Source organism: Ornithorhynchus anatinus, chromosome 16 (genome assembly GCF_004115215.2).
Source record: "Ornithorhynchus anatinus isolate Pmale09 chromosome 16, mOrnAna1.pri.v4, whole genome shotgun sequence".
NCBI lineage: Eukaryota > Metazoa > Chordata > Mammalia > Monotremata > Ornithorhynchidae > Ornithorhynchus > Ornithorhynchus anatinus.
In genome coordinates this window covers 39,815,023-39,837,471 of record NC_041743.1, presented here as the reverse complement: position 1 = coordinate 39,837,471, position 22,449 = coordinate 39,815,023, and the positions used below count along the sequence as shown (strand labels likewise).

At 39.9% G+C, this 22,449-nt stretch overlaps 1 protein-coding gene across 7 annotated transcripts in view; it reads left to right on the top strand.

Moving 5' to 3' along the window:
* Positions 1-7,320: 7,320 nt before the first annotated feature.
* The window catches only part of LOC100091671 (zinc finger MYM-type protein 4), a 62,636-nt gene continuing 47,507 nt past the window's right edge, over positions 7,321-22,449 (top strand). For 3 of the 7 annotated variants that reach the window (XR_005660931.1, XM_029081513.2, XM_029081512.2), the window contains exon 1: positions 20,427-20,451. Coding sequence is in view for 1 of the 7 variants with exons in the window: in XM_029081515.2 (XP_028937348.1) it covers positions 22,252-22,260 (9 nt within the window). In the remaining 6 variants the exon portion in view is untranslated. Of the gene's footprint in view, positions 7,541-11,751; positions 11,840-15,124; positions 15,250-20,426; positions 20,452-22,163; positions 22,261-22,449 lie in introns of those variants that run through there. The other 4 variants (XM_029081517.2, XM_029081516.2, XM_029081515.2 and 1 more) reach the window with 3 other exon arrangements.

The window sequence follows — 22,449 nt, the reverse complement described above, 5'->3', positions numbered from 1 at the left end:
TGGTATTTGTTAAGCGCTTACTATGTGCAGAGCACTGTTCTAAGCGCTGGGGTAGATACAGGGTAATCAGGTTGTCCCACGTGAGGCTTACAGTCTTCATCCCCATTTTACAGATGAGGTCACTGAGGCACAGGGAAGTTAAGTGACTTGCCCACAGTCACACAGCTGACAGGAGGCAGAGCCGGGATTCGAATCCATGACCTCTGACTCCCAAGCCCGGGCTCTTTCCACTGAACCACGCTGCTTCAATTAGGCCATGAGCCCATCATTGAGCAGGGATAGTCTTTATCTTCTTGCCAAATTGTACATTCCAAGCGCCTTGTACAGGGCTCTGCACATAGTAAGCGCTCAATAAATACTATTGAATGAATGAATTATTATTATTATTATCCTCTCGGCCTCAGTTCTCTCACCTGCGAAATGGGAATTCAATGCCTGTTCTCCTTCCTGTTCAGATTGTAAACCCCATATTGGACCAGATTATCTTGTATCTACCCCAAGTGCTCAGCACAGTGCCTGGCACATAGTAAGCACTTCCCAAATGCCATTATTATAATACCCTGCCTTGACTACTGTAGCAGTCTCCTCTTTGACTTCCCCAAACCATTGTAACAAACCATGTCATTCCTTAATTTGGTACTTTCCAAGTGCTTAGTGCCGAAGCAGCATGGCTTAGTGAATAGAACACAGGTCTGGGAGTCAGAAAGTTCATGGGTTCTAATCCTGTCTCGGCCTCTTGTCTGCTGTGTGACCTTGGGCAAGTCACTTCACTTCATGCCTCAGTTACTTCATCTGTAAAAGGGGGATCGAGACTGTGAGTCCCACATGGGACAGGGATAGTGTCCAAGTCTATTTGCTGGTATCCGCCCCCGCACTTAGAATAGTACAGTGCCTGACGTATAATAGGGCTAAACCATACCATAATTATTATTATTATCGTTAGTGCTCAACAAATGTATTTCTCCTCTTCCTACTATTGGAGAGGCCAGTATTGGAGGAGAGCAGCAGCAATTGCACAAAGATCTGTAACCTTCAGTCATTTGATATTTGCTCCACCCCCAACCCTACAGCACTTATGGACATATCTTTAAATTATGTAGTCTAAATTATTTATTTATACTAATGTCTGTCTGCTCCTCTAAGCTGTAAGCTCGTTATGTGCAGGGAATGTTCTGCTGATTTTATTGTATTGTACTCTCCCAAGAGGTTAGTACAGTGTCCTGAATATAGTAAGCGCTCAATAAATGCCATTGATTATTAATTGATTAGCTGTCTCCTGTTGTGAATGATGATGGTGATCGGGAATGGCAAATGAGCCTCGGACCTGAGACTTCTGGGCTTACTGACCATCATTAATTATCAGCAAAGAGTGGAAAAATAATACTAATTATGGTATTTGCTAAGCACTTACTATGAGCCAAGCATTGTATTGAGCACTGAGGTAAATACGATTGAATGAATGAACAATTGAATGATTGAAAGATAATGACAAGGTAATCAGGTGGAACACAGTTCCTGTCCCACATGGGTTCAGAGTCTAAGAGGGTGGGAAAACAGACATCTAAGTCCTGTTTTACAGATGAGGAAACTGAGGCACAAATAACCTTTTTTTATGGTATTTGTTGAGCTCTTACTATATGCCAGGCACTGTTCGAAGCACTGGGACAGTTACAAGATAATCAGATGGGAAACAGTCCTTGTTCCACAAGAGGCGTACAGTCTTAATCCCCATTTTACAGATGAGGTAACTGAGGTGCAGAAAAGTGAAGTGACTTGCCCAAGGCCACACCGCAGACAAGCGGCAGAGCTCGAATTAGAACCCAGGTCCTTCTGACTCCCAGGCCTGTGCTCTGTTTACTAAGCCACGCTATGGCTTGCCCAAGGTCATAATCAATCAATCAATCAATGGTAATTATCGAGAGCTTACTATGTGCAGAGCACTGTCACACAGCAAAACCCTTCCAAATGAGGAGCAAAAATAAATGAAATAATTTCCCAAAGGCTTTGGGATTCTTTGAAGGAGAGATGCTCTGTAAGAAGGAGGCTTTATTATTTCATTACTATACTATTCATTCATTCATTCAATAATGTTTGTTGAGTGCTTACTATGTGCAGAGCACTGTACTAAGCGCTTGGAATGTACAATTTGGCAACAGATAGAGACAATCCCTGCCCAATGATGGGCTCACAGTCTAATCGGGGGAGACAGACAAAAACAAGACGACAGAATCACGATAAATAGAATCAAGGGGATGGACACCTCATTAACAAAATAAATAGGGTAATAAAAATATATGTAAAAGCCTTATCCCTACCTAAGTATATGAAATCGGTTGCAAAACTCCCATCATCCATGCTAAGACAGTATCTACTCTGCATCACTGTCACAGTTTTGTTGGCGTGGCTGTGAGTTAAGCTGGATTCCATTTCTGCCAACCACCAGTCTTAGACGAGGAGACATTTTTTTCTCTCCCTGCCTTTCTGAGCATCGCTGCTCTGCTGACCAAGTACACTGTGGGGTTTTGGTGCCTCTATCCGAATCATCCGAAGTAGGCCACGACTGGAAACAGGACAATGAATTAGCTCATCCAAGCAAAAGCCTTCTATCCAGACAGCCAAGCTGTGCTGGGTTTTAATTGAGTTCATATGAGGAAATCATCTGATTGGACAAGTAGAAGGAATCGCTGTGATAGATAACACATTGGGCCTGAGACATACTCTCCTACAAATCATTTCTCAGAATGAAATTCTGACTCTGTGCCAGACACCTTTCTCAACACTGGGGTGGATACAAGCATATCGGGTTGAACGCAGCCCCTGTCCCACAGGGGGCTCACAATCTTAATCCCCATTTTACATTTGAGGTAACTGAGGCACAGAGATGTTAAGTGACTTCCCCAAGGTCACACAGCAGACAAGCGGTAGTGCCGGGATTAGAACCCAGGTCCTTCTGACTCCCAGGCCCTTGCTCTATCCACTAGGCTACGCTTGAAGCTTCACTGTATTTCAATTCCTGACATTGTCTTCCCATCTCATTATACTTTGCCTACAGCTTTACACTGATTTTTTTTTTTTAGATTGGCCTAGTGGTTGTTTCTACTGGTCTACCAGTGAAGAATAATTTCAGAAGCTGAAAACTGGGAATCAATTGTTACAGAGAGCCCATCGTGGTGCTGCAATCAAGGAAGGAGTGTCTCTGTTGAAGCATCAAGCTCTGTTAGGATCACGCAACAGGGAGGCGAAGGTGAAAACAGCATTAAGAACTGCAAACAACATACATGATGATGTAACAGAGATCAGCTTTTGGGCATGCACAGGTAGGTCAGAGCAGCATTAAGAACGGCAAGAAATAGACATGACAACATAACAAGAGTCAGGTTTTGTGTGTACACAATGAGGTCAGAACTGTAGGTCCCACACTAGTCCTTTCAGTCAGACACATATAGGTGTGAGCATTTGTGAGTGTATGAGTGTGAGTGAGTGTGTGTGTGTGTATGGCAGCAAGGTGGAAGTGGTATTGAGCTTGGAACACATAGGCACCAGAAAACCTTCAGAATACAACTGTTAGAATTTTATAAGTACAGTTCTTCCTTAGGATACTAAGAATTATACGTGGGAAGACACCTTAGCCTTAAACGAGCCTCAAACTCACAAACAAATATCATGAAGCAAGTATAAATAAGTATAATGAAATGTATGATTAATTTAAAATCCTACATCTGGCTAATAATTTAAAAATGTCTTTTCCCCACTAAATCTTTTACTGAACTCAAGAGAGTTCAGTTTCACCTCCTCGCTCATCCTGTCGTAGACACTGAGGGTTCGTTCATTCATTCAGTTGTATTTATGTATGTATTCAGAGCACTGCACTAAGCGCTTGATAGTACAATATAACATTAAATGGACACATACCCTGCCCACAATGAGCCTACAGCCTAGAGTGGGAGACAGATATTAATATAAATAAATTGCTGAGATGGACATAGTGCTGTGGGGCTGGAAGGGGGATGAATAGAGGGAGCAAGTCAGGGTGACTCAGAAGGGAGTGGGAGAAGAGGAAAGGAAGACTTAGTCAGGGAACAACTCTTGGAGGAGGTGTACTCTCAATAAGGCTTTGAAGTGGGGGAGAGTAGTTGTCTGTTGGATTTGAGGAGGGAGTTCCAGGACAGACGTGGGCAAGGGGTTGGTGGCGAGAGAGATGAGATTGAGGTACAGTGAGAAGGTTACCATTACAGGAGCAAAGTGTGAGGGCTGGGCTGTAGTAGGAGAGTAGGGAAGTGATTATAATTGATTACAGATATTCCCTGGGATTGTTTAGTGCATTTCTACCTGACAAATTTTTACATCCTTATTCTCTCTCTGGATCCTACTATTTCATTGTTGGTGGTATTTATTGAGTACTTACTGTGTACAAAGCACTGTGCTTGGTAGAATAATAATAATAAAAAGGCCTCAGATCACTTAGAATGTGAAAACAACAGGTCAATACTCCATCATTCGAATTGCCTCTTTAGGACAGGGGCAGTGTCTGACCTGATTAACTTGTAACTATTTCAGCACTTAGAACAGTGCCTGACACATAGTAAGCACTTAACATGTACCTTAGTAAGAATAACAGTTAGCTCCAAGAATCCTTCTTGCCATTCTCCAGACATTACATTCCTGCCTCTAAGTCAACACATATGCCATGCACCTTGTCTCAAATATCCTTTCCATTTTGTTTCCCAAGTCCCTGTGTCTCTTCTCTGCCTCAGTTCTCTTCTAATAAATATTTCCCATCCTGCAAGAATGGGAGGCAAGAGAGAATAGGCAAGAAGTTTTCTCAGATTTAACCACCCAGTTTCCTGGTCACATCATTCACTCACTGTATCTACCCCATGGCTTTATCTCTGTAAGATTATGTGATGGTTATTGTGTTTTAATTTAATTGTTTAATTATACCTTTGGATTGATTGCCTTGCCTGTTACGTGGTTAGCTCCTCCAAATCAGAGACATTATTTTGTATTCCCCTCAGTGCTTTACACAAAGTAGGTATACAATAAATATTGTCATTGATATTAAATATCTAATATTTATATATTAATTTTTCCCAGAAAGCTCTCCAGGCTCTTAGCTTATTTATTGGATGTTTTACCACACTTCAAATGTCATTAGGGTTCAGAGAACAATAATAAACCTAAGGACTAAACAACAAAATGATAGCATGTTCACTCATGAAGCAGTCATATTCCCAAGCACTTGTAGAAACATTTGAGTTTAGAGAGTCTGCGGAAGGTGAATTTGAGGAACTGGCTTGGCCTTTCTCTCCTTTTTTTTTTTTTGTCGGAGCATGGGGTGTGGGGAGGTTGGGGAAGAATCTGTGAGGAAAAGGGAGAGGTATGGCTTCTGCCTTCAGATTGACTGAGCAGATTTATCTTTTTTCCCTTCCCCGTTACCTCCAGGCCTTGCCTCCAGTAGTGATCAAGTGCCAAGATGTTAGGTTGATGTAAGGAATCTGATTTTCTACTTCAGGCTCTTGTTAATCCAAGGCACAGAAATGATCATACTTGGGGCCAAATTCTCACGCTTGTACTGGTAGGCAAGAGGAGCTAAGACATTCCTAAATCATCACACATTCACCCACGATAAAATAATTCTAGTGAGAGCTCCATCCCACCCTGAAATATATGGCTCCGTTGAGAGAGAAGAGAGGTTTCCATTTGGAGAACAAGGGTAGCTGGATAGCTGAAGGATAATGGTGGATCCCAGAGTTAGCCCTTCCTTTCTGGAAAATTAGCCCTCCCTCAAACTTTCCCAAAGAATTCCCTTCAGCCTGACTTCATCTCCCCTTCCCTTCAAGGCCCGATTGACAGTTGGGGCAACTGTCCCTAGCTATCAAGGCGTGAGGCCTAAAGCCACAACAAAGTCTCTGAAGGATTTTGTTTCGTCAAGTGACACTTTACACAGAAGCCTGCTTCTTCTCTGCCCTTGGTCGCCAAGGGCCAAAATCGAACCTTGACCATCCTCTCGAAGACTGACTTTTTAGGGCCTCTGATAATAATTCAATCAGTATATATTGAGTGCTTACTCTGTGCAGACCTCTTTTCTAAGTACCTGAGAGTTCAATGACGTTAATAGTCCTAATCCCCACTTTCAAAGAATTTATAGTCTAAGGGGGAAGACAGGACACTAAAATAATTACAATCAATCAACAAATGGCATTCATTGAGCACTTACTGTATGCAGAGTACTCTTCTAAGCAGTCGGGAAAGTACCATACAACTGAATTGGTATACATGATGCCTGCCCACAAGGAGCTTACAGTCTACAATGGGGGGAAGCAATAAAATATAAAGATAATGTACATTAAGTGCAATGGGGTGTGAGTATCCCAGTGCACAGGTGGTGCAGAAGTGCTAAAGTGACAATAGGGAAAGAAAATAGGATGGGGAGATGAGAGATTAATAAGGGAAGGCCTCCTGGAAGAGTTGGAATTTCAGAAGGCCCTTGAAGGGGAGAAGACCAGTGGTCTGCCAGATGTGAAGGGGGCAAGAGCTCCAGGCAGGAGGGTGAGCATGAGCAAGAGGTCAGCCGCGGGAGAGTCGACAATGAGGAAAAGCCAGAACGATTACTTTTTTACGGGGCTGTGACGTGGGGCACCGAGGCCTCTCTCCAATGAAGAAAGTTCATTCATTCAAAGTATTTATTGAGCGCTATGTGCAGAGCACTGTACTAAGCGCTTGGAATGGACAATGCGGCAACAGATAGAGACCGACCCTGCCCAATGACGGGCTCACGGTTTCCCCTCTTAGAGCAATAATTTGCCGTCACTGGTGGGCCATCAACATCCTAGGCACGCGGGGGGCCGCCTCGGCTCATCATACGAGGACCTCCATGGCAGGGGGAAGGTCCCAGGGCTAAATGACCACTCATGTTGGGCCCAGTGACCCCTGTGTCAAGAACGTGTGCCCACCCTCCCATCCCCCAGATGGGTCAAGGACCCTTTAAGGAGGCAGCCATGGCTCAGGGGAGGGAGTAGCTGCTGCTGGCTGAGGGGGGCTGCAGGACTGCAGGGCTGGGCCTGGTTCAGTCCCCTCAGTGCGCATGCCCGGGCTGGGGAGAGGGGTGGCAAAGGGAGGGAGGCGCAGGCGCGGAACGCAGGCGCACTAGAGGCCCGCGCAAGAGCCCCGATTGGGGGGCTGTTTTAAGAAGCCGCCGGCGGAGGAATTTCTTCGAAAGAAAATAATCCTCCTGCCGGGCCCATTAGGAACCGTTGACCCCGTCGAGTCCCGGCCCCCCCCCCCGGCCCGCGGAGGAGGCAGACAAGCCCTGTCACCTCACCTCACCTCCCCGCGCGGGACCCGCCCCCTTCCCACCTCAGGGAGGCGAGGCCCGGGGCGATGGCGGCGAGGCGGCTCGTGGGCTGAGGGGGAGGGGACACACCGGAGCCCCCAACGCCGCCACCCCCGCCGCCGCCGGCACCACCCCCGACACCCGGCGCCTCTGCCGGGGCCCAACATGGCGGAGCGGGAGGCGGAGGAGCCCGGCCCCCGCAGAAGGGTAGGTGAGGGGGAGGCCCGGAGGGAGGCCTCTTCACAAGGGCAAGGCCAACGGGGGTGGCCATGGACGGGGGAGAAGCTCTCAGGTGGGGGCATCGAGGGGAAGGGCGGCAGGGGGTCACGGTTGGGCCAGAGGGGCTCCTCGAGGGAAGGGCCGGGGGAGGCGGGGGAGGCGGGGGAGGGAGGGACAGGATGGATGGGAGGACGAGGCAGGTGGGGCCAAGATTTTGTCAAGAGGGAGGGCAGTCCTGCTGGGCTTTAACTCCTCCAACATTCATTCACTCAATAATAAGAATGTTGGTGTTTGCTAAGCGCTTACTATACATTCAGTCATTCACTCCATAATGTTGGTATATGGTAAGCGCTCACTATACATTCATTCATTCACTCACTCACTCAATAATGTTGGTATATGGTAAGCGCTTACTATACCTTCATTCATTCACCCAAGAATGTTGGTATATGGTAAGCGCTTAGTATACCTTCATTCATTCACTCACTCAATAATGTTGGTATATGGTAAGCGCTTAGTATACCTTCATTCATTCACTCAATAATGTTGGTATATGGTAAGTGCTTAGTATACCTTCATTCATTCACTCACTCAATAATGTTGGTATATGTTAAGCACTTAGTATACCTTCATTCATTCACTCAGTAATGTTGGTATATGGTAAGCGCTTAGTATACCTTCATTCATTCACTCAATAATGTTGGTATATGGTAAGCGCTTGTTATACATTCATTCACTCAATAATGTTGGTATATGGTAAGCACTTAGTATACCTTCATTCATTCACTCAATAATGTTGGTATATGGTAAGCGCTTATTATACATTCATTCACTCAGTAATGTTGGTATATGGTAAGCACTTAGTATACCTTCATTCATTCACTCAATAATGTTGGTATGTGTTAAGAGCTTACTATGCATTCATTCATTCACTCAATAATGTTGGTATGTGTTAAGTGCTTACTATATATTCATCACTCAATAATGTTGGTATGTGTTAAGCGCTTACTAGACGTTCATTCGTTCACTCAATAATAATAATAATGTTGATATTTGTTGAGCGCTTACTATACATTCATTCATTCATTCACTCAATAATAATCTTGGTATATGTTAAGCACGTATTATGCATTCATTCATTCACTCAATAATAATGTTGGTGTATGTTAAGCGCTTATTATACATTCATTCATTCATTCACTCAATAATAATCTTGGTATATGTTAAGCGCTTACTATGCATTCATTCATTCACTCAATAATAATAATGTTGGTATATGTTAAGCGCTTACTATATATGCATTCATTCATTCACTCAATAATAATCTTGGTATATGTTAAGCGCTTACTATAGATTAATTAATTCATTCAATAATAATAATATTGGTATTTGTTAAGCACTTACTATACATTCATTCAATAATAATAATAATGTTGGTATTTGTTAAACGCTTACAATGTTGATATTTGTTAAGTGCTTACTATACATTCATTCACTCAACAATAATAATGTTGGTATTTGTTAAGCACTTACTATACATTCACTCATTCACTCAATAATAATAATGTTGGTATTTGTTAAACGCTTAGTATACATTAATTCATTCACTCAATAATAATAATGTTGGTATTTGTTAAGTGCTTACTATACATTCTTTCATTCACTCAATAATAATCTTGGTATATGTTAAGCGCTTATTATACATTCATTCATTCATTCAATAATAATGTTGGTATTTGTTAAGTGCTTACTATACATTCTTTCACTCAATAATAATAATGATGTTGGTATTTGTTAAGCGCTTACTATACATTCATTCAATATTAATGTTGGTATTTGTTAAGCACTTACTATACATTCATTCAATAATAATAATAATGTTGGTATTTGTTAGGCGGTTACTATACATTCATTCATTCATTCAATAATAATGATGATAATGTTGGTATTTGTTAAGCACTTACTATAAATACTATACTATATGCTATACAATATGCTATACTAAAAAGCGTGGCTCAGTGGAAAGAGCCCGGGCTTGGGAGTCAGAGGTCATGGGTTTGAATGCCGGCCCTGCCCCTTAGCTGTGTGACTGTGGGCAAGTCACTTCATTTCTATGTGCCACAGTTACCCATCTGTAAAATGGGGATTAAGATTGTGAGCCTCACGTAGGACAACCTGATGACCCTGTAACTCCCCCAGCACTTAGAACAGTGCTCTGCACATAGTAAGCGCTTAACAATTACCAACGTTATCATTATTATTGTTACTATACTATATACTATAAATTGATGCTATTTATCGTGATGAAGTTGTCTTGTTTTTGTCCATCTGTCTCCCTTGATTAGACTGTAAGCCCGTCAATGGGTAGGGATGGTCTCTATCTGTTGCCAAATTGTCCATTCCAAGCGCTTAGTACAGTGCTCTGCACATAGTGAGGGCTCAATAAATACTATTGAATGAATGAATAAATAAATTGTGGTATTTGTTAAGCGCTTACTATGTGCAAAGCACTGTTCTAAGCACTAGGCTAGATACAGGGTCATCAGGTTGTCCCACGGGTGAGGTTCGCGGTCTTCATCCCCATTTGCCAGAGGAGGTCACTGAGGCCTAGAGAAGTGAAGTGTGACTTGCCCACAGTCACACAGCTGACATGTGGCAGAGCCGGGATTTGAACCCATGACCTCGGACGCCCAAGCCCGTGCTCTTTCCATTGAGCCGCACTGCTTCCCCATTTATTGAGCGCTTACTATGTGCAGAGCATCGGACTAAGCGCTTGGAATGTAGAATTCGGTAACAGATAGAGACAATCCCTGCCCATTGACAGTGTTACAATCTAATCGGGGGAGACAGACAAAAATAAGATTTGAAGGATGGTGGACAAAAGCATATTCCGTCGGTTTTTTTTTTATTAAAAGCCCCGCCACTAGAGACTTTAACTCTCCAAAGTCTGGGGACATGGGTTTCTGGTCGGAGGAAATGGGAAGGCCGAATTGCAACAAAAACATCCATTCATTGTATTAATTATAATGTTGGTATTTGTTAAGCGCTTACTATATGCACAGCACTGTTCTAAGTGCTGGGAAGTATCCAAGGTGATCAGGTTGTCCCACATGGGGCTCACAGTCTTAATGCCCATTTTACAGATGAGGTCACTGAGGTGCAGAGAAGTTAAGTGACTTTCCCAAAGTCACAAAGCTGACAAGTGGCAGAGCAGGGATTTGAACCCATGACCTCTGAGTCCCCAACCCATGTTCTTTCCACTGAGCCACACTGCTGTACTTAAAGGGACAGTGGGTCTTCCCCTTGGAGAGGTGAGGGAGGTGGTTGGGGGACTTGGAGATAGGTGGGGGGTGAATGTCTGGTTCTAACCGTTGGCAGTGGTGGTTGCCCACCCCTGTGCCCATTCCCTTCATCCCCAGTGAGGAATCTGGAGGAAGGCATGACCCGCCTCCCCATCTAGGAAGAGCTTGGCTTCAAATGCCATGGCTCTGTCCGTGTCACTGGTAGGCTGACTTAGCCTGGGAATGCATGGGATCTTTCTAAAGTTTCTTCTGAAAGTTTTGGTATTTTTATTGAGAACGATCCCTTCTGATACGGAACTACTGTTCTATGCAATCAAATCAGCAGTATATTGGAGGTTTTTAAAAATTATTTCACTGTCAGTCCTAACTCGAAGAGAGTTAAGCACCTTTAGAAGTGCTCATGATCTGAAAAGGTATGAAGTAATAATTGAACCTTTTATGGATGGATAGATTAGTACCCCCCTTTGAACATGCATTTATCTACTTATCACATTACATAATATAAAATTTCTTTATGTTCTATGTTATTGTGCTACTCTCTTTTGTTTCAAAGTATGTATTGTTCTTGGTGGTTTTTTTTAATGTTATTCATGTCAAAAATAGTATTATATTTTACTTTGGGACGAGATCTTTACTTCCCATATTAACGATAATGTCAGGTTCTTAGATCTGCTTTAGCCTCATGCCAACAGGCACTCTTATACAGGAAAATGTGTGGTTCCAATGACCCGTTTTAAAAATAATTCTAACTTATGTCATTCATTCTTGTTAATTGAGACGATGAATCAAATAGTTAATTTAGTTTGTAGAGTGTTTACTATGCATGTACTTTTAGACTTGCCTAATTTTGCTTCTTTTTGAATGATGGGGTTTAAACATATATCTTCCCTTTACCAGGTCTGATGATGTAAGAGATAGCTGGAAAAATAAGTCTTTTTCAAGAAGTTCTCAAAATAAACTTTCAGCAAGTCAGAAAAAAAACAAGGTAAAGCACAGCTTTAGTTGTCTCTCTCATACTAATGGCAGTTAGATGCACCCCACGCACCACCCATTTACCTGTACTTTCTAATTCATTGTGTTTCTGGAAAGAGTTGTTGCCTTTAGCCTTGTCTCAAGGTCTGCCATGATTTAGGCTACATTTGTTGATCTTTGTCCTCATTTTAGTTTTCATAAAAGGAGCTTGACTGACAGTTTTTTCTCCGCAACATATACATGGAAGTAACTTCAGCATTTTCCCCCTCTTGCTGCTAAATGTCAGCCTAATTTGGGACATGAGAAGGTAGTTTGGGACCTATGGCCCTTCAGCCTCTGGATCCTGATTAGACTGGCTAGTAGAAAGGACAGTTATTGCTACAATAATTGTGTCCCTATTTTGCAGGAGTGAAACTTTTTGGGAGTTGCCTGTTCCTACAGTAATCGTTAGAAAATTGGGCACTCTGATGATGGTGTAAGCGTAGGTGATGGTTATTGGTTATTTTAATTTTTTTAAATAATAAGAATAGCTACCTTTAGGCACATAGACTATGTAATGGTCACTGGATAATGACAGTTGATCTCTAGTAAATCTAAGCCTGAGTTTGAAATGGTGATTTGGTGTGAAAGAATTATCTGTTTAGGTGTTGCCGAGCTGTTACGCTTTTACAAAATCATTAGTCATGCAACTGGGAAACTGGTGTTTGGGGGAGTTCTCTTAGCCTGCTCCCTTGGGGAAGCAGCTAGGTCCCTATATTGAATGGAAGTTGGATTTTGCCACCTTGGTTTAAGATTGCAGGATAAGCAAAGGAGTGGGTGGAGGTGGGGAAAGATATTCCTCTTCAGTCTCTTTTAGCTCAGAATTTGTGATCTGTTCCCTGACCAGTGGGAGAGACAAAAGAGCCTCTCAGCCGTATTTGCTGGAGAGCTTTGCACCTTGTTTTCAAGTCTTTGAACCATCATTATTCCTTTCTATTTGTTGTGGGCAGGGAATTTGTCTACCAATTCTGTTGTATTGTACTCTCCCAAGTGCTTAGTACTGTGCTTTGTGCACAGTAAGCGTTCAATAAATGTGATTGATTAATGTCTATTGTAAATCCCTTTCAAAACCCAGATAGAGGGGATGGAATTATGTACATTCTTGGAGGACTGGAAACATTTTGGGTCTTCTAACCTCTGTCTTGTGATCATATACTGTTCTGTCAATGAGTTAATTGGTGAAGCTATATTCTTCTGTCAACTTTCATTCATTCATTCAATAGTATTTATTGAGCGCTTACTATGTGCAGAGCACTGTACTAAGCGCTTGGAATGTACAAATCGGTAGCAGATAGAGACAGTCCTTGCCCTTTGACGGGCTTACAGTCTAACCTTTGGGGAAGAGAAGTTAATATTGAATGTTACCAATTCTTCACCAGTGGCATGGAAGTGGTAATGGCACAGATAATGATGATGGAGAAGTTTTGAGTAGATTTATTCTGCTTCTGTTTGCTGCCATTTGATTTCCTGAACTCTTTCAAGTTAGGATTTATATTATTTCTGTGGGCCTGATCTTTTAGGTATCTTAGAGGAGCTGTCACAAGTCAAGTGATTCATTAATGTTCAGATATCCTCGAATACTTTGCATATAAAGTTTGAGGTCTGTGTGATCAGGAAAACTGGAGGGGGGAACAACTCATTCTATCTTATGGATACCATGAATTTGTCATTTTCTCATAGTTTGATCATTATATTTTAGAAATCATTATGTTCTGTAGGATTGATTTGATTATTTCACTGAGTTAATCTTTGGAAATGCTATTCATCTCTACTCTCGACTCATTAGATAGTTCAGCTAAATATATCGATCAGACCTTAGAGCATCTTATGTAATTCATACGAGCACCTGCAAATGAACAGGGGCCCCTCACTTGAACGTTCATTTTTGCAAAACAAAATGGAAAAAAAACCTTATTTTGAGGGTTGATGTTCTTGTAGATTCCTTAAAGAAATCCCTGGGAACCCAGCTTTAATATGGTCCACGGTCTTCATTACAAGGCCGTCCGCTAATGATGATGATGAAGCCTCCTGTTAAATAATGGACGAGCTGCTCCGCAGTCACTACGACTTTGGAACAAAGTACCTGCAAGAAAACAGTGATTTAAGTGTAGTTTGCAGTGCACCGCTTGCATGCTGTCTCTCGACCTGCCATGACCCTGTTAGAGGTGCAGCAGGTTGTGAAGTACTCACAAGAACGTTGTGCACAAAACCATTTGAGGTCTTTGTAACCAGCCCAGTGCTAGTGGTTTACCCTGGCACCACAGACAAGCTGGTAACTGGTTGGCTGGTGGGGGTCATAATAGTGTCACCGTCCCCGTTAGCGTACATTTTTCAGGATATCTGCCAAGGTCATCTGTCTCATTCTCCACTCCAACCGATGGTCCCCTGCTTCCAGCATTTAGTATGGTGCTGTGCATGCAGGAAGTGCTCAATAAATGCCATTCATTAATTCTGGCTGTTTCCCACATGTGTCCATCACAGTGAGGTGTCATACGTTGAGGAGCCTTATAATGAAGGGTAAGTTTAAATTAAATTTTGGAGGTTGAGGATGGATTCATGTAACCTCAAGTTCCTTTTATGTAATTAGTTCTCAGTTTGCCTTTTTGGCCTGAAGAATTTGAAGTATTCATTTTTTCTTTCCTGCGAGCCAAATTGGAGCAAGTGTTTATTGTTGTCATTTTGTGTATGAGGAAACAGTGATTTCAGAGAAATTATGGTAAATGGCATTCAAAATCTTGCAGGCAGTTCATCAGAGAGTTGAAACTAGAACCCAGGTCTTTTACTGTCAGGCCATCATTTTGTCTGCTACCATGAGTTTCTGCATTTTTCCTGATCTACAATTTTCATTTTATGTTTAAGATATAGAGAAAATGTGGAGAAGATTAAAATTTGTGCCCTTCATTAAACCTCTTTAGTGAATACGTCAAGGGATTTTGGTGACACTAAATTTAATTTGAAGGAAATGTGCTGGATTTGCAATGGTCATTGTGTGTTCTTGATGGGGTAAATAATTCTGAGTTCAACAAGTAAATCCTTCAGCCCATTTCTCATCCAAAACGTTGTTGCCATTCCCCATCCGTATTTCCCTAGTCAATAGGAAAATTAGTTATTTTGAAGATGTCACTGTGTTCTTAGTTCAGATTCACTTTGCCGTAAACATTTTCCCTTTTGCTGAAACCAAATGGCTTGAAGGGATTCCCTGCAAGAAACATTACTGGCCTTTCATTCAAATGACTTCTTTTGTCCATTTTGTACCTAGGTTGTACCTTTGTGGAAACATACCCTCAAGTAGCTGTATTTTTTTAAACTGCATGTGCCCTCCACATTTTAGCTCACAGATTATTTTTGTTTGATTGAGGTCTTCTCATCAGTACCAGTAGGAAGGTAGGTAATTTATTTATTATATTTTTTTACTTGGCTTTCTGACCAGTCCAGTGAATAAAGGAAATAGATGTGTTGAAATAGCAACCAAGGTAATTTATTCTATTTGTTTCTTCAGTATCATTTGCTTGCAGAAGACAGTGGAAGGAGGTTAGTGTTGTCTGGAGCACTTTCTTCCTTTCCTATGAGGAAGAGGGAAGATATATTGTTTGGTCTGAGGAGACTATGGTTGAAGCCTAGCTGTACATCTCCTATTTTCAGGTTCTGTGAAATATATGCCTTACTTTATTGACATTTGCAGCCATTTCAATATTGTTTTTAAAAAAACTATCTCAAGTGAATCGTGGAAACAAGATTTTTTTCCCCCACTAATCTTGTTAAATCCAGATTAAAATAATCTAAAATTTAACACTTTAACTTTCATCTCAAGTACAGGCTTCTGAAATACATGTTAGAACAACAGTGTCAACTCAAAATTATATTGGAAGTGGATTTATTCTCAACTTTTAGATCTGGTGTTTTGACAAGTTATTGTCTTAGAAGTCATTCAAGAAGTTCATGATTACTAATGATGATAGAACAACTTTTTAGTAATTTGCGACTTTTTTCGAAATGCATTTATATACCCTGTCCAAAAAGGAATTGGTTAAATCTTTAAAGAATGTACTAACATAATTTTAAGTATTTTTAGGGGATGTAGTCATTTGCTTTCTGCCTATAAAATTTGGGCAGGTTTTGTTTGTTTTTAACTAAATCTGAAACACTGAAATCCTGGAAATAGTTCAGGGAGAAATGTTTCACTGTTAAATAAAGTATTCCTAAGGATAAAAATAAAAGGGAAAATTAGGATTCACATTGTCATGTCCTCATCTATACTTAAAATTTTATCTATGATTATCATCTTTTAGGAATGAAAGTAGGGAATAGAACAACTCAAAGCTGTCTGAAACTGCCAAGTCAAAGTCCCAACTTTATAAACACCCCTCAAATCCCAACAAATATAAAACCAACCTCAAACATTCATCATAAATTCAAATTACTCTTTTATGTAGATGTTTGTGTCTTTCAGAAGGGTAGTCATATTGAAAGACAAGGATTATGTACAAACATTCTTTCTCCTCCAATGCCTACTACTAGTTGTGACTTGCAACTTTACCTGAATAAAAGGAATAAAAATACCAATGTCTAATTTCCAATTTTATATTCTAGCTATAGTCACTATTACTACATTTTTCAATTGCCTTAGTTATTTTATTCTAGAAAATGCTAAATCTTTTATGCACATCTAGTATCTTATTTGTGATGGTACTGTTAAAATTAAAGCTAACTAAAAACTTACTTTGTTAATAAAATATGCTGTGGAAAATCTCTTGTTTTCTTGGAACTTAAATGTTCACTGATCACTTGTATTGGCAGTCTTCTCTTGCTGGTGAATTTTCACGAAAAATAGAGCATTTGATGAAATAGGAAGAATGGTAGATATTTTTTCTAACCAAGAACAATTAAAATAGAAATTAATTGGGCAAAAAAAGATTTTCAGTTAAGATGTGGAAGAAGATAACCCAGGGTGACCTATTTAACTTAATTCATAATTTGAGGTAGGAGGAAGTTCATTATTTAAATTTCATATTAGTGCCTCTTTGTGGAGAAAAAATGAACAAAATGAGCAGCATGTTGTGATGCTTTATCTTGAGGTATTGGTAGTGATTAATAGTAATCGTGTTTACTGATTGCCTTCCGAATACTATGCACTGTACTAAGCTCTTGGAAAGTAAAGCAGAAGCACAAGACACTTTTCTGCCCATAAGAAGCTTACACTCTAATGGAGAAGACAGAGAGATATTGGAAAGCAGTGGAATTAGGATGAATAATGTTAAATGTTCAATCAAAAATCAGTCAATAACTATACTAAGTGCTTGGGAGAATATAATGGGGAATAACATAGTGATTGCTGCCTTCAAGGAAATTACAATCTAGCAGGGGTAACATACACTAGAATAAATTACAGGTAGGCAGAAGCAGTTGAGTAAAAAGATAAGTATGTGTAAGTGCAACAGGAATTTGTGAATATGTGATGTTGAACGGATCTGGAAAATGGGGGGAGAAATAGGGTGGGGAGATCAGGGAAGACCTTCTGTAGGAGGTGTGATTTCAGAAGGGCCTTGAAAATGGGGTGGGTTGGTCTGTCTGAAATGGAGGAGGAGTAAGTTCCAGGAAGAAGGAATGGGCATGACCAGCAAGAAAGGCGAGAACGAGGCACTGTGAGTTGACTTGGGAGAAAATGAAGTGGATGAGTTGGCGTGAAGTGGAAGAGGAGCAAGGATAAATAGGAGGGAAGGAGTAGAGTGAGTTTCTTTAGGCTAGTGGTCAGGTCAGTGGGCATGCACAAATGCTGAATACAGATATAAATAAATGTGTGCAAGGGAAGACTTGCACTTCAAAACCAAGGCTTTATTTACTGTATTCTTTTTGTTTCAATTTGCAACATCTTTAGAATTTAATAAAATGAGGATTTTCCCCAAATGATGTTCGAATTTGAATTCTTCGTAGTGATGCAAGATCCTCTTTTGTTAGAAGATGGGTTTAGTTTCTGTTGTCTTGACCCATCAATTGGAAAGAAGCTTCTCCTCGGGTGAAGGGTCTCTCATTGAGCCTAAGCCTATTTTTATTTGCACCCTACTTGGGATAGAATTCTCCAGGATTATTATTAATCTTGAGATTAGTCACTCTGTGAATTCAAAAGGAGTCTGTGTGTGCACTAACTACTGAAGGAGGAAATGGGTTGAGTTTAGTACCTCTTTTGAATCTATTATTCTGCAACCCCCCTCCCCAATGAATGTATGTTATAGCTTTCAAGATTTACAATGAATAAACTTTCCAGAACTGAATCAACTTTGAGGCTGGTAGTAGGGATGATTTTTTTTTGAGTGGTCTTCAAACTCTAAGGCCAGTAGGCATATTTGGTTGGTAAAGGGGATAGAAAATGATCTCGGACTTGAGGCCAGGCCTCCGGTGCTGATCATCCTTGCTACCAAAGGTCAGAATAATTTATGGTCAGACCATTTTTGTATATTTTGTTGTTGTCCTGGCAGCATTTAACTCATTATTTGGGACCTAGTATTTCTGAACACTGATGTGAGTGGTGTAGGTTTCTTAAGTAGAAAGGAAATTCTATTTCCTTCAAATTTACTGGGAAAGCATCCTTAAATGAAACGGAAGGGAGAAAGGGAGGAAGACATTTACTTGCTTAGAAAGTTTTTTAGCAGGATAATTGTCTTTAAATCTGTGTTCTTGTGCATAGTGAGTGCAGATTCCAGGAGAGTTCCTGCATGTGGACTAGCCAATTTTGCGTGGTTCCATAGCTCTTCTAACTTCTAAATGGCTATGTCCCAATTGTTTTATCAGCTTGTTGATAATAAACCCAAAACATGGCACTCCCCAATTTTTCTTTTCTTATATAATTTGTCCCCTTTCTCCCCAAAATTTGAAATATTATTCCAGTGTCCTCTTTTAAAATTACTAAATATGATACGTCATTCCAGCCAATATTCTTATACTTAGACTGGGGACAGTGCCAGATCAAATTATATTGTATCTATCCCATTGTTTTGTACAATGCTTGATATATAGTAAATTCCTAACAAATAGCATTAATTATTATTATATGAAAAATTTTATGTTTGAAACACTAAAGTATGTATTTCTTTACATTAATTTATTTTATTGACTAGTTTAAAATCCTTTAAAGGGTTAAAAGATTTGTTTTTACTGAAAGTATTATCGCTTAAATTGGTCAACGTCTAAGTGAATGATAAATGGGTGCCTTTTTAAAATGGGAAATCTTATATGAATCAGGCCTCAATTTATTCCTGCCCACTCTACTAAAACATGTAATAATGAAAGAGAAACTTATAAGTTTAATTTTTTAAACCCCAGAAATGTATATGATTGTTTCTTGTAATTCATGTAATTCATGTATTATTGTAAAAAAGGATGGAGTTATTGACACAGTTAATTCTATCTGTTTAACCTAAGTTCATTGCAGTCAGCCTGTTTCAGTGAAGTGACTAAAAATTTAATTTTTGTAGAAACTTAAATGCAATGTATTCCTTTATTTTTATAAGGAATAAAAATGAAAGTTAAATTTGTATATATTTGAAAGATAATTTTCTTGATTGGCCATTTTGTCAGAATGTTTTACTGTGCTGAACAATTTAGTCAAAAATGAAATATCATATGTAGTGGTAGCTGAGACTTGAGAATTCCTCAAATTTTTATAACATAAAAATTCACACTTTAAACTACAGTTTGCACCATTTAGCACACAATTGTGAAGCAGCTATTTTATCATCTTAAAGCTAGTAAGCATTTTACTGTGTGATAGCTATATACTTCCCAGCTCCCAACATGTCCTCTTTTGTGTTTTGGGTTTTGAACAATTAGCATTTATGCTGTTTTTAAAATAGAAAAAGTTTGGGAATTGCTAAAGGAATGAATATTTACAGTTGAAGGCCAAGTGCCCTGGCTTGCCTTTAAATTCCTTAAGAATCCACCCATTTAATTCATTAAAGGAATTTTTCCCCTCAAATATATTAAAGCATTTTAATCCTATTTTCATTAATAAAATAGATGTGTGACAACCTAAGACCTTGTCAGCAGGATTTCTGGTATATTATGTGGGCATCTTTCCTCAGTCTTTTTGAGGGGGGGAAAATAAGGAGTCTGCCATTGCAGGCTCATGAAAACTCCCCATTGCTACATTTCCTGCAAGTTGTATTTTAACTGACTCAGTTGGTCACATGATTTGGAAAGTGTTGGTATTTTAATAGCAATCCATATTCGAGGAGCAACTCTGGGGCCAAGCTTTCCTTGAACACATTGCTTGAAGCAACACATAATGTCATTAGCCCACCCAGTCACTTAGTGGAACGGAGTGGCAGAAATAAAAGGCTCTGGGTAAAGGCAGCTCACACTGTTAAAGCTGCTAGGGGGCTCTGTCGGAAAAAGACAAATAGCTAGCTTCTGTGTGGAACTCTATGGCTTTTAGTTGCAGAACTGAAGCTCTTTTAGTTGTAATACTCTATGGCTCTCTTGACCTCTGGGGGTTCTCTTCCTGTTGCAAAGCTCCTTTTCCTGTTGCAGGTATTTTTCAGCCTGGATGGCATTGTTGTGCACTACTCTCTTCACTTCTTATGTGCTTTAAAGGTAGGCATCAGAAGCACCTCATTTGCTCTGTAAAAACAGACTCAGGAGATAGCTGCAAATTGATTTTAACTCTTTGGGCTGCACCAGATTCAAATTGGGGAGGGACCTGACGATTGGCTGGGTGCCTGTTGTCCCTCCCAGTGATGTCACATGCCAACAGCTAAGGAGCTCTTGGGGAGGCAGAAGCAGCCCAAGGATAGTCTTTTTTCTTAAAGGAACTGAAAAACCTCATTCAATTCTTTGCAAGTGATCATCTGCTTTGCAAATTAGCAAAGGGGCTTGGTGAAGGAAGTCCATGGAATAGATCATGAACACTTTTGATTTTTCCAGCAACCTTTTAGTAACTAACTGATGCACTGCATGAGGGAGGAGGAAGACTTAGTAAGAAGGAAAAACTTCAGCTGTAGGTTATAAAGAAGCTTAGGGGGCAATTAAGGTAAATTATTTGACTAATACACTGAAGGATAAATATATCTGTGGTGTGCTTAGAGAGGTGGTGGCTCCCACCGTAATTAATTTGGTAGAATTTTTCACTGAAAGAACTGTTGAACTCTTTGGTGTGCAACTTCGGGTTTATTGATATTTTTCCCTGCGGTTAAAACAATTGTAGTGTGAGAGGATATAATAACCATTGGTCTTTGTTTTGTCTGTACCTTTATAATACCTCCTTAATACCTCCCAATCCTCTACACAAACAATATCGCTTCCTTGGGTTGTAAGTAAAATGTCCTTTTTCAACAGAACTGTTTTTGAAGGTCCCCAACTTGATTTGAATTTAGGTAAATTGCCCCCCCCCCACCTTCAAATTGTATGTATATGTATATATATTTGTATATACATATCTATATGTTATGTAAAAAGATCTGCTGAATGTCTTGTTACCCAGTTTTCCAAAAAATATTCTTAGTTTAAAAAGTTTATTTCTGGGTATTCCTTTAAGGAGCAAATCCTTTGGGCACCTTAGCAAAGTAGACTATTGAATTTTTGGGTTCACTGAAGAAATTTTAAATACCCAAATAATTCGTTTTTTAAAAAAATCCTTGATCATATTCATAAATGCTGAAATTAATAAAGGTTGGTGAAGAAAATTAATTCATTTTTATTCTGTAGCTGAACAAGTTTGCTATTTAAAATAGTCCCTTTGGGTTGTAATGCTGCCTTAAATACAATACTAGTGTTCTTCTTAGTGTTTGACATTACTTTTAGGAATATGCTTGGGATTCTGCTATTTCAGAGAAGATGCCTATCTTGTAAGGCGAAGTTGGTCTTATTTAGTACTCTCAGTAAGCGCTCAATGAATACGACTGAATGAATGAATGAATAAGGAATTAAACAGGAAGGGACCTGTTATGTGTATCCAAGCAGTATTAGGTCACAGCAATATGTGCTCTTAGTAAAGGAAAAAGATACCATATCTCTGAAGTAGTATCTTTTTCCCTAAAATTATAAATAAGCACAAATTAAGGAAAAGATGAAATGAAGTGAGGTGTCTGGAGCGTAATGGGATACTTTCACAAGATGGTGCAGTTTGGCTATGGTATTTTATTCCTGCCCACATTAGCGTAAGTACATTTATTAAGTACAGCCCTAGTTTATGGCAACATTTTTATTAAAATTTGAATAGAATTGTAGCAAAAACACTAATAGAGACTAAAATTTGGGCAACTGGATAAACTGCAGCTATTAATTGTGATTTTTGTTTTGTTTTAAAGCATAAAAGAAACAAATGAAAGCCGAGCACAAAAACTGCATTTATTATGCCTGATTTGCAACCATTTTCTTAAAAAAAACCCCTTATTCATGAAAACTGTAAGTGTGAACATTACTTAGAGAAAATATTACTTTTCCTTATCTGCTGGTTTCTTGTTAATCAGGGTTTTTGATATGTAGTTAAATCCAGTTGATTTGGAGTGTTAGTTTTGGCTTTGATGTGAATTGCTGGCGTAACAAACATGCTAAAGTAGTATTTTTAAAATGCCATTTAATTTTGACTAGTTA